Source organism: Macaca nemestrina, chromosome 19, assembly GCF_043159975.1.
Source record: "Macaca nemestrina isolate mMacNem1 chromosome 19, mMacNem.hap1, whole genome shotgun sequence".
NCBI lineage: Eukaryota > Metazoa > Chordata > Mammalia > Primates > Cercopithecidae > Macaca > Macaca nemestrina.
This window is the reverse complement of record NC_092143.1, coordinates 3501055-3513252: the sequence shown is the minus strand read 5'-3', so window position 1 is coordinate 3513252 and position 12198 is coordinate 3501055. Positions and strand designations below refer to the sequence as shown.

Sequence of the window (12198 nt, the reverse complement as noted above, 5' to 3'; positions counted from 1 at the left end):
GATTTTGGTAGGCAGATATGGGCCATCGTTATCTTCTAACCTTTTAGTTTTGTTCTGTCTTAGCAAGCCTTAGAAAACAGTGGGCTGTCTTCAATTCCAGTTGCAGCACATCCTAATGACTCCAGCCATGCCAAGACCTCTGCACCACAGGTTCAAAACCCAGATGTTTCCAGCGTTTCAAATGAGCAGACGGACCCTACAGACGCAGAGCAAGAAAAAGAACAGGAAAGCCCGGAGAAACTGGATAAAAAAGAAAAAAAAATGATAAAGAAGAAATCACCATTTCTACCTGGTAATTTTGCTAAACTTTAAAGTTTAGACATTGGGATAGCATATTTCTGGTTTTTAAGAAATATGCCCTTCTTTTTTCCTCTGAAGGTGATAGGATATGTTTGTTGAATGTTTTGTAGCTAGCTGTAGTTGGTTGGTATTTAAAAATAAAAATAACAGCCATAACATTTCTTAAATTTATCTCTTCTCCTTAACCTAGCTTCTTTCCTGTATTAGTTTGTCCTGACTCCTCACCGGGGCTCGAAAGCTTGTTGTCTCTGACTGTTCTGTCTCTGCTCTGCTTAGGTGCCTCCTCTCCACTGAGATCCACGGCTTTGCTTCAGTTATTCTCGCCCTTGGTGCTTCTGGCATCCAGTCATGTGATTCTAGAAACATGTTCCTAGTTTTTTCTTTCTAGTCCTTTCCTCTTCTTCTTCAAAGGACCCCTGCAGCACAGCTCCCTCCTCCACACCTCACCCTTTCCCGTTCCACTCCAAGATCCATTTCTTGGCTCCTGAGTATCCTATTACCTGTCCAGCCTGCATTTCCAATCCTTCCTCCCTCTGTGCTTCTAGGCACAAACTTACTATACATCATACTGAAACTGGATTCCTACTGTTTCTAGGCGTCCCTGTGTTTCTGCACATCATGCTTTCTGCAGCTTTCTGCAGCAAGGATGCCTTCCTTTTCCCTCTCCCTCTGGTCTCTGTCAAATCTTGGCCATCATTCAGGCATCTTTAGTGCTCCGTCATTCAAGCATCTTCAGTGCTCCTCCTCATGGACGGACTCTGAGAGGTGCTTTTCCTTGTCCTATCTCCCACAGCACTTAGAGTGTTTAGGATTCCTGCATTTTCTCATGTTAATTGTGCACAGATGCAGTCTAATGTCCCTTCTAGGTAATAAGCTCTTTCTGGCTGGGAATACAGCCTTTTCATTTCTGAACACTCCACAGTGCTCAATATGGCTCTTTCTGCAGGAGCAGGAATTTACTACATCTTTCTTGAAAAAGATAGATTCTTGTCTTTTTGGCAAAACGGTTCCTGTAAAAACCTTTCCCAGGTGTCTTGGGGAACAAGTGCATTCTTGCAACAAAGCATGGAATAACATTGCCATTTCTGTTAACACTTCTTTCCTAGAATACATTTTCTCATTTATAACATGATTGTGAAGTTCTTGTTTCTCAAACAACACAAGTCCTGCTCTTCTTCCCCTTGATCTGGCCTTCTTCTCCCCAGGTGAAAGGCAGGATGCTGGAATCTAAGCAGTTTCTCCCACGCAGTTTCCTGGTATCTAGCAGGGCAAGAAAGGGAAACAGGAGCCATTTCCATGTATTTTGATTAGCTGTGTGGTAGCCTTCCAGGTTACAGTTGTGTTATGTGTTCCTGATCATCTGATGCAGATTTATTACCTGTGTGCGAGTGCCCGCCTGAGCCCCATGGGCCACTGTCTCTACTTATTGTGCTAAATTAGATGCTTTCACCTGGGCAGCAAGCCACTGAGTGAGGAGCCATGTCAGACCTTCTCCTTCCTGAAAGTACCACATAGCCATGATCCTTAGACCGAGAAGGTGAGCGCCACCCTGTGCTGCTCCTTCCAGACCTTCACCCGCATGTGCTGGAAGCAGCTTTCTCCCTGCACCAAGCGCTAGCCGAGGAATTCCACATGGAATTGCAGGAAACCTTCCTGTACGGTGTTCTAGTTTGGAGTGCTGTGTTTACAGAGTTGATAACGATTAGGTAATTTCTGGACTATTTGAATCAATAAAATACACATGTAGAATACTGAGCAAGTGCATGCAGTTCTAATAATTACCCATTACATTCATGGGATCCCTAGTACAAGTTGGAGCCAGTGCTTTTTTTTGTTTTATTTTGTTTCTGTTTTTGTTTTTGTTAAGTGACCTCTCTAATATGGTTATGAGAAAACCATGGGGACTATTTTTTTTTTTTTTGAGACTGGATCTTGCTCTGTTGTCCAGGCTAGAGTACAGTGGTGCGATTATAGCTCACTGTAGCCTTGAACTCCTGGGCTCAAGTAATCCTCCTGCCTCAACCTCCTGAGTAGCTGGGACTACAGGCATGTGCCACCACATATGGCTAGTGAAAAACTTTTTTTTTGCAGAGCTGAGGTCTTGCTATGTTGCTCAGGCTGGTCTTAAACTCCTGGCCTCAAGTGATCCTCTTGCCCCAGCCTCCCAAAATGCTGGGATTACAGGCATGAGCTACCACTCTTAGCCTGGGAACATGTTTCTATTTAAAGATGTTCCTTTTAATTAAAACTTTTCAATGACCAGTGCACTTTTAACATAGTGATTATATCTGAAAATGCCTCTCCAAGGATGGAATATCATTTGATACCTTAGAAAGACCATGAGGAAAACTACTCTTGTCTCATAAGTCATAGCATTAATTGCTTATAACTAACCTTCATTATGTTCCTAAGTTACGCATACTCCACCATGTAAAATTGTTGCTTTTGATTTATTCACTTTTATCAGATTGAATGTTTTTGGCGGGATTTGCTTTGTTTGAAGAAGTTATAGTAAAAATTTAACAATGCTTTTATAGTTGTCATACAACTTGTGACACATAAATCATTGTAAATTTTTAGTAAAGTTTGAAATTTATGACCGGGTGCAGTGGCTCATGCCTGTAATCCCAGCACTTTGGGAGGCCAAGGCAGGTGGATCACGAGGTCAGGAGTTCAAGACCAACCTGGCCAACATAGTGAAACCCCATCTCTATTAAAAATACAGAAAATTAGCTGGGTGTGGTAGCAGGCACCTATAATCTCAGCTACTCGGAAGGCTGAGGCAGGATAATCGCTTGAACCCGGGAGGCGGAGTTTGCAGTGAGCCGAGATCATGCCATTGGACTCTAGCCCTGGCAACAGTGTGAGACTCTGTCTCAAAAAAAAAAGACATTTATTGTGGTGAAATACTGGCTATCTAGAAATCATGGTGAATGGTATTCTGGAAAGCTGATGATTGATTCCTTTAAGGATGAAAATGGTATGGTATAGTGAAACTATTGTGTATGGAAACTTTTCTAAAAGTCGTTGCATACTCTACCTTCTTAGATCAGAGTGTGATCTTGTGAACTTAGCCACTTCTTGATGACCTGGGGTCATCGCTGTGAACTTCGGTATACTGTACTGGTCTGTAATTGACTGGCGTCCTGCTGTCCTGTTTCAGTCCACGGGCTCCAGGATGGTGTGGCTCTTAGACTCATCTGCTTTTTAAAATCATTATCTCTGCAAATGTGCCTTTTTTTTTTTTTTTTTTTTTTTTTTTTTTTTTGAGACGGAGTCTGGCTCTGTCGCCCAGGCTGGAGTGCAGTGGCCGGATCTCAGCTCACTGCAAGCTCCGCCTCCCGGGTTTACGCCATTCTCCTGCCTCAGCCTCCGGAGTAGCTGGGACTACAGGCGCCCGCCACCTCGCCCGGCTAGTTTTTTGTATTTTTTAGTAGAGACGGGGTTTCACCGTGTTAGCCAGGATGGTCTCGATCTCCTGACCTCGTGATCCACCCGTCTCGGCCTCCCAAAGTGCTGGGATTACAAGCTTGAGCCACCGCGCCCGGCCAACAAATGTGCTTTTTAAAATTCCCTGTAACAAACCTTCTCCCACGTTCTTTTGTGGTTTGTGGTCTGCCAAGTGCTTACAGCTCAGATAAATTTGATTTTTATAATTGCGTAAAAGTTAAGTGCAGGTAGCCCTTCTCCTTCTCTGTGGGGTCTGCATCCATGAGTGCAACAGACCTCATATCAGAAAATCCTCAGTAAGTGTACTGCAGTAAGCCCAAAGCAGTGTTAAAAATGCTAGTGTGAATGGCACACAAAAATGGTTTTTTTCCCCCCTAAATTATTAACTGGAATTCTCATTGTGAAGTAGACCCAAGGAGATGCAGTCCTTAGGGTTTCCTCCCTGGAAGAGTACTTTAAATAATTCTTGTAAAGCTTTAGCTTCAGGCTGCTGAAGCACTTGATAAAAGTCCTAAATCATTTCTAGGGCAGCATGTGAGGAGGGCAGGTTTCCTTGGTGAAGATGCTCAGTGCATCCTGGGCTGCATCTGAGATGCACTGTTCTCAGTGTCGCTGTGTAACCACATCAGCCAGCACTGTTTGTGCACCTGCCAGGACAGAGATTTGTTTTCAAGGTTCTGGGAACCACATGGGGGCAATGCACTTATAAACAGGAGCAGGAAATTCCATAGTCCCTCTGAACCTCCCTGAGGTTCTCAACTTTGAAGGACAAAACCTATTTCTGTGCACTTGGATCTGGATATTCAGCTGCTCCTGTGAGAAAGTAACCAGCACTCATTCTCTGTTCTCTGTACCTTCACTCATTCCACTGCCTGTGACTGACAGAAGGGAGGCAAAGTAACTCCTCCGCAGCATCTGCCTTTCTCAGCAGCAGACTGGTGGTTTTCTTCTGCTGGTCAGAGCAATTCTTCAACAACTGCATGAGCAGAGGCATGAGCATCTGTCATAAAATGGGGATACCTGTGTCTTAGGCTTGGCTGTAATCTGCTTGATAAAAGGAATGAGTTGCTGGGGGTCTCTTCCTTCGTAGTCTTTGAGCACGTGTCTGAGCAGACAAGAGGAATAGAAGGACTTCTTCCTCCAGGCAAGTAATCATGCAATGAGGAGGAACATGGGAACTCTGCTTCTGAGCATATCCTTCTGTGAGGCACAGCTGAGGGCCAATGAGAGTATCTGTAAACAGCTTAGAGCCTCGGAACAGCCATGCCATTCCCCAGGCTGCTTGCTGCTCTGGCAAGTCCAGCAGCATGGTTGAGGCAGTCTGTTATAGATGTTGCCCTTTCTTCCTCTGCTGTCAGCATCAGTGTTCCTAACAGAAGTTTAAATTTGTCCATCAGTGGAGTCCACGGATTCCTCAGTTAATGTTTGCTTCCTTTTTGATGGGTGTTTGCTGTCCATAATTGGTACTCCAGCTGTCTCATAAACAAATAGTTGATTGTTCTTCAGTAAGGACTGCTAACGCTTCTCAGTGGAGAAAGCCCTGATAAGTCTTCTGTTCTATTCAGAATATCCTCAATGAAAGGATTCATTGTTTCTTGAGAGATCTGACAAATCTGAAGAACTGCTAAGCAGTTCTGCTGCATGCTTTTGCACTACAGTGTTGCAGACCCCCTGTGATCTAAGAAAGCAATTAATACCCACGGAATGTGTTGAGGTTCAGCTGTGAGGAACTTTCCTGTCTGACAAGTTCCGAAAAACTCATGTCACAGATCTATGCTGATAAGAGTTTACTCCTGGCATTACCAACAGCTGTGTCATATTTGCATAGCACTAGCCATTGAACCAGCACCTGAGAAGGAGGCACCATGCGATCTTGGAGGAGCTTCTGCCAATTTCTATAGCAAGCTTGCTGCTCCTGCAGCATCTATAAACCGTGTAGCCTGCCAGTGCTGCGGTGTCAAAATATAAACTGCGCAGGAGCCAGCAGTAACTGGTGAAGCTTGAGCTGGCTGGTCCAACAGTAACTTCTGTTGTTTTTTTATCGTTGACAAACATGGCTTCATCGTTACTCTCATTTTCAAAGATATGGTCTTCATCATAAGTTCCTTTGTGACAACTAACATGATTGCTGCTGTGCCAGCCTTCTACTGATCTGAGAGCACTCTAAGATGTTTCAAAATCTGAACATAATCACAGCAAAAGCCAGTATCTTAGAGGAGGTCCTGTTGTCAAGAGCTGGTCACCTCAGCATCGGTGCCACCCTTGTTTCAGCAGCTCCTAGTGCCTCTTGAGCATCTTGATATTCCCATTCTTAATTCATGTAGTCCAGCTAACTATCAGTGACTGTCTCTTTCCTGTGACCAGCCAAGAAAACCTGGCCAGAAAATCAACATCATCTTCCTGGTCAGTGCTGAAAAACCCAGCAGACTGTAGTATTTGTTAAAAAGATTCTACTGGCCAGGCATGGTGGCTCACACCTGTAATCCCTGCACTTTGGGAGGCCAAGGTGGATGGATCTCCTGAGGTCAGGAGTTCGAGACCAGCCTGGCCAACATGGTGAAACCTGCCTCTACTAAAAATACAAAAATTAGCTGGGTGTGATGGTGCGCACCTGTAGTCCCACCTACTCAGGAGGCTGAGGAAGGAGAATGGCTTGAACCTAGGAGGCAGAGGTTGCAGTGAGCTGTGATCATACCACTGCACTCCAGCCTGGGTGACAGAGTGAGACTCCATGTCTAAATACAGAAATAAATAAATAAATAAAAAGATTCTACTAGCTCCATTTCATTAGCAGGATCCGTTCCTCGATTTACAGTTTCAGATATCCAGTTGCATGCTTCTGTTGGCCCAGTCCTAGCAGCATATCTATAAATCTGTCATTAGTTGAGGGCCAGGTTTATGTAAGAGGCTGTGTTAGTCTGTTCTCATGCTTGTAATAAAGACCACCAGAGACTGGGTAATCTATAAAGGAAAGAGGTTTAATTGACTCATAGTTCCACATGGCTGGGGAGGCCTCACAATCATGGCGGTCACATCTTACACGGCTACAGGAGAGGCATGTGTAGGGTAACTACCGTTTATAAAACCATCAGACCCCATCAGACTTACTCACTGTCAAGAGAACAGCATAGGAGAAACCCACCCCCATGATTCAGTTACCTCCCACCAGGACCCTCCCATGACATGTGGGGATTATTAGCATTCAAGGTGAGATTTGGGTGGGGACACAGAGCCAAACCATGTCAGAGGCTTTTGTGTGAAGCCCCGAGACCCAGCACTGACCTGTCACTTCTGATTTGTATACTGATTATTTGGTAAGATTTGCTGCTGTAGTTCCACCAGGTTTGAATGAAGTGTTCCCAGTGTTCTAGTAGGTCTGCTACTGAGAGGGTGTTTTTTTTAAAAAAACAAACAAAAACATAAAAAACAAACAAATGCTAGGTGCGGTGGCTCACACCTGTAATCCCAGCACTTTGGGAGGCTGAGGCAGGCAGATTACAAGGTCAGGAGATTGAGACCATCCTGGCTAATATGGTGAAACCCCATCTCTACTAAAAATACAAAAAAACTAGCCAGGCGCGGTGGCGGGCGCCTGTAGTCCCAGCTACTTGGGAGGCTGAGGCAGGAGAATGGCGTGAACCCGGGAGGCGGAGCTTGCAGTGAGCTGAGATTGTGCACTCCAGCCTGGGCGACAGCAAGACTCCGTCTCAAAACACACACACACACACTTAGGCTGTGCAGTGAGATATTCTGTAACAAAAGTCAAGAAGGTGACTTGGGCTGTTGTATTTCACGTAAAGGTCTTCTCTGGCTGGGGAGTCTGCATTTGTGTGTGACACTGAGATACGAGTCCCTCTCTAATTAGTTGTTGGATAGTAGTTACTTCTGAATATTTGATGTTCTGGTCCTTGAAAGCAGAAAGACTTTGTGTCACCATGACTGTCTTCTGGGCCAGACCTTCTGTATGTACCTGTCAGGCATCTGGGGGATCTTTCGATGCTCCCAGCAGGCCAGGGTCCTTTGTTGGAACCAGCATTTGGATTTTGCCCCAAAAGAGCAGGCACATCCATCCCAGGTGCTCTACTTGGAATGTTCTGATTACAGTAGGTGCTCTCTGATCCCACAGAAGAACCCACAGATGTCTTTCTGGTTACTACATTGCCCCTGCCTGCCTACCCTACCCGTGTCTGGCCAGTGGCCTTCCTCTTTGGTCATCCTCGTCCTCCTGATGGCCCAGTTAATGCTGGAGATGAAGCTGACTGGATGGCCCGTGGCACCCTCTCTTGCATGGGAGCTAACCGAAGACTGAAGAGAACACGTCTAGGCTTTTTTTCTCTCCTGCCAAGAAACTTTCTGCAGCATGGAAGGCTTTCTGTAATTTAGCCCTGCCTGCACTTCTGACTCTTGCTAGTCCCACCAGACATCCTTTACCCCAGCCATATTGAACTAGAAGTTTCTGGGACTCACCTTCACACCTGGCTTTTGCTACTGCTTTTATCTGATAAATGTACCTCAGGCTGTGTCCTTCTTGGCAACTATCTGCCTTCGAAGCTCACCCACAGGGCCACCTTATTTCTGCAGAAGTTTCTGAGCCTTCTCCTGCGGAAGTAATCAGCATTGTCTTTGCATTCCTGGTGTGCGTCCATGCACACATCTGTCTTGGCACCTCTGATGCTCTGCCATACACGGTTGGTTACACTGCCCTGCCCGCTTCTCCCCTAGACCACAGTCCGTTCCAGGGCAGATACTTTTTGATGCCTGGCATGGCACTTGGCACTTGTCATGCTGTGCTTGAAGTAGCACTGGGAAGACAGGCCTCCTTGTGAAAACTGCACTTAGGTGCTAGGATCGCATGGACTTCACTGGCCATCTGGCCCTGGGCAAGTCAGTTAACTTTGAAGCTGTCAGCTTCGCATCTGTAAGGTGGGACTAAGGATAGAATAAATGAAAGAGAAACAAATGGCAGGATCCATGTAAAGTGGATAGCATGGTGGTACCTGACCAATAATAGGTGCTTAATGAATATATGTGTTTTAAAATTATTTTTAAACAGGTGAAACATGCTCATGCCACACAATTCAAAAGACACAGTTGCGTACACAGAACTCCTGTGAGGGGCCTTCTGCCCCCCTCCCCCGGGAAGCTCACCACTGCTGTCTTGTGTGTCTTTTAAACAAGCACAGGCATCTGTGTGATTGTTTTCTAGGAGGACGAGTGGCTTCCTTCTAGAAGTATACTATAATGTGATTATATTTTTCAGGTTACTTTTTTTCACTTGATATCTTATTTTTCAAAATACTTGAATAGTGTTTCATTTTGTGAATGTATCGTAATTTAACCAATTTGCAGCCATTTGCTAACATGAATGATGCTGCAGTGGCCATGAGTGTAGCTGCATCATTTCACACATGTACGTTTATCTGTAAGGACATTTCAGTTTTAGAATAATTTCAGTCTCAGCAGAAATGTTTCAAAACAATACAAGGAATTCCCATATACCCTTCATCCATATTCCCCCAAATGTTAACATTTTACTACATTTGTTTTTGCTGTTTACCTCAATTTTTCCTGAATTTACTAAGAGTGACTTGTAGATATAATGCCCTTTTAACTGTAGATACTTTAGTGTCTATTTCCTAAAATCGAGGACATCCTTGTACATAATCATAGTAAAATCATCAATATCAGGAACTTAAAATGGACCAGAACTATTGTCCACCGTACCGACCTTGTTGAAATTTTATCATTGGTATCAGTAATGTACTTGATAACAAATGAAAAGGATTTTGTAAACAGTTACACTTTCCTTTTGGTGAAAAGGAGTAAGTTTTGATAAACAGTTAACTTTCATGTAGTCATGTAGATTTACCTTCTAGGAGCAATTGTTGGAGCACCTGTTTCCCCACAGCCTTTTCAAGAAATTATCAAAATTTGGGGACTTTTTCTACTCATCTGATAGGTTAGAAAATGGTATCTTGCTGTATGTTGAATTTGCATTTTTCTTACAGGGAGTAAGGTTGAGAGCTTTTCATGTTAAAGAGTACCTGTATTTTCCTATAAGACTAACTCTTGACTTCTTTTGTCCATAGGTATTAAAGATGATAGTATTTTGTGACCTATATTTGTGAGATACAGTTTACTCCTAGACAACACAAATTTGAACTCAAAGGTCCACTTATGCAGGTTTTATTCCGCCTCTACCACCCCGAGAGAACAAGACCCCCCACTTCCTCAGCCCACTCAACATGTAGACAGAGAGGAAAACCACTTCCACTTAATGAATCGGAGATGTATTTTCTCTTCTTTATGCTTTTCTGAATAACATTTTTTCTCTAGCTTGATTGTAAGATTACAGTATATAATATATATAAGATACAAAATATGGGTAAACTGTTGATGTTACTGGCAAGTCTTCTGGTCAACAGGAGGCTATTGATAGTTAAGTTTTTGGGGTATCCTATAGGCAGATTTTAAACTGCATCGGGGGTCAGTGCCCCTAACCTCCGAGTTGTTCAAGGGTCAGTTGTACTTTTGTTTCTAATTTGTTTACCTTTTTGAGCTGAAAAACTTTTTTAACTGGGGAGAAATTTATATATATGTATAGCTAAGTTTGTCAATGTTTAATGACTTTGGGCTTGGGTGATATTTAGACTTCATCACGGACATTATGGATCACTTCTCTTATATCTGACTTTTATAATTTAATAGGTTTTTTTTTTTTTTGAGACAGGGTCTCACTTTGTTGCCCAGACTGCAGTGCAGTGTCACGATCATAGCTCACTGCATCCTCGACCTCCCAGGCTGAAGCGATCCTCCTGCCTCAGCCTCCCGAGTAGTTAGGACTATAGGTATGCACCACCACACCTGGCTAATTTTGTTATTTTTATTTTTGTAGAGACAGAGTCTTGCTATATTGCCCAGACTGGTCTTGAACTCCTGGCCTGGAGCAGTCCTCCTGCCTTGGCCTCCCAAAGTGCTGGTATTACAGTCATGAGCCACTGTGCTTGGTCATAATTTAATGTTTTAAACTAAATCTTTGATTTAATCTTTTATATGTATACTTATTGAGACGGAGTTTTGCTCTTGTTGCCCAGGCTGGAGTGCAATGGTACAATCTTGGCTCACCATAACCTCTGCCTCCCGGATTCAAGTGATTCTCCTGCCTCAGCCTCCCGAGTAGCTGGGATTACAGGCATGTGCCACCATGCCCAGCAAATTTTGTATTTTTAGTAGAGACGGGGTTTCTTCATGTTGGTCAGGCTGGTTTCAAACTCCCGACTTAAGGTGATCCACCCATCTCGGCCTCCCAAAGTGCTGGGATTACAGGCGTGAGCCACCGCACCTGGCCTTACTATTTGAAGAGGAAAGCTACTGCCCAACTCCAGGAAAGCTTGCCATGTGGGATTGCAGATCTAGTTTTCCGGATCTTTCCATTTGTCAGAGTTGGGGATCTGGATTCCATTTTCTTTTTTAACATTGTGTGGGTGAAACAAAACATATGCAGGCCAGATTTGGAGACAGCTTCAGGACTTCCAGTTCGTAGTCTCTGTTCTAGTCTATTCCCAGATATTAGAACCTGGTAGCAGATTTAGATTATGTCATTCTGCGTAACTTGAGCTATAGTTTCATTTTGGTTTGGAAAAAAATCTGATTTCTGGGGTATGGTGTCCTAATTTTCACGAGTAGATATAGTCTCTCATACCCTTTTATACCTTGCATTTTTGATTTGTCATGATAAGACCTTTAGGTAATTATGCATATTTCTGAATTAATTTTTACCTATTAATTTTAAGCAGTCTTAAATTTTAGATATCTTTATGCACTATCACCACAAATGTCTCACCTTTTAAAACCAGTTCCCTTATTACCTTGTCCATATTTACCCCCGTGATTTGTGTCTGTGCCTTTGTTTGTTTTTATTTACATTCTGTCACTGTGTTTAAAAAATGTATTATTTTTCATTCTTTTTTTCTACCTTTCTTTCTTTCCTTTTTTCTCTTTGAGACAGGGTCTGGCTCTGTCACCCAGGCTGGAGTGCAGTGGTACAATCATAGCCCACCGCAACTCCTGCGTCCTGGGCTCAAGTCATCCTTCCACCTCAGCCTCCTGAGTATGTGGGACCACAGGCATGCACCACCACACCCAGCTAATTGTTTTAAAATGTTTCTGTAGAGACAGAATTTTGCCATGTTGCCCACGCTGATCTCAAACTACTGAGCTCAAGCTATCTGTCTGCCTTAGCCTCCCGGAGTGTTGGGATTATGGCCGTGAGCCACTGCACCCAGCCCACCTTTCTTTTTTATGTGAATTATTCTTGCAAAGAATATTGTATTCGAGAAAGTACGTTTTCTGTCTTTACAGATTTACTTGCATATATGGAGAATTCCTTATATTTCGTGATAAGAGAGAAGGAAACAGGTTTTCTTTTTCCCTAAGAAAACTGTGTTG

At 43.6% G+C, this 12198-nt stretch overlaps 1 protein-coding gene across 6 annotated transcripts in view; it reads left to right on the top strand.

Moving 5' to 3' along the window:
- Positions 1–12198, top strand: part of LOC105489298 (zinc finger protein 236) — a 158498-nt gene that overhangs the window by 58252 nt on the left and 88048 nt on the right. For all 6 annotated transcript variants that reach the window (XM_071085879.1, XM_071085881.1, XM_011754025.3 and 3 more), the window contains one exon: positions 64–292. In XM_071085879.1, the coding sequence (XP_070941980.1) occupies positions 64–292 (229 nt within the window). The remainder of the gene's footprint in view (positions 1–63; positions 293–12198) is intronic.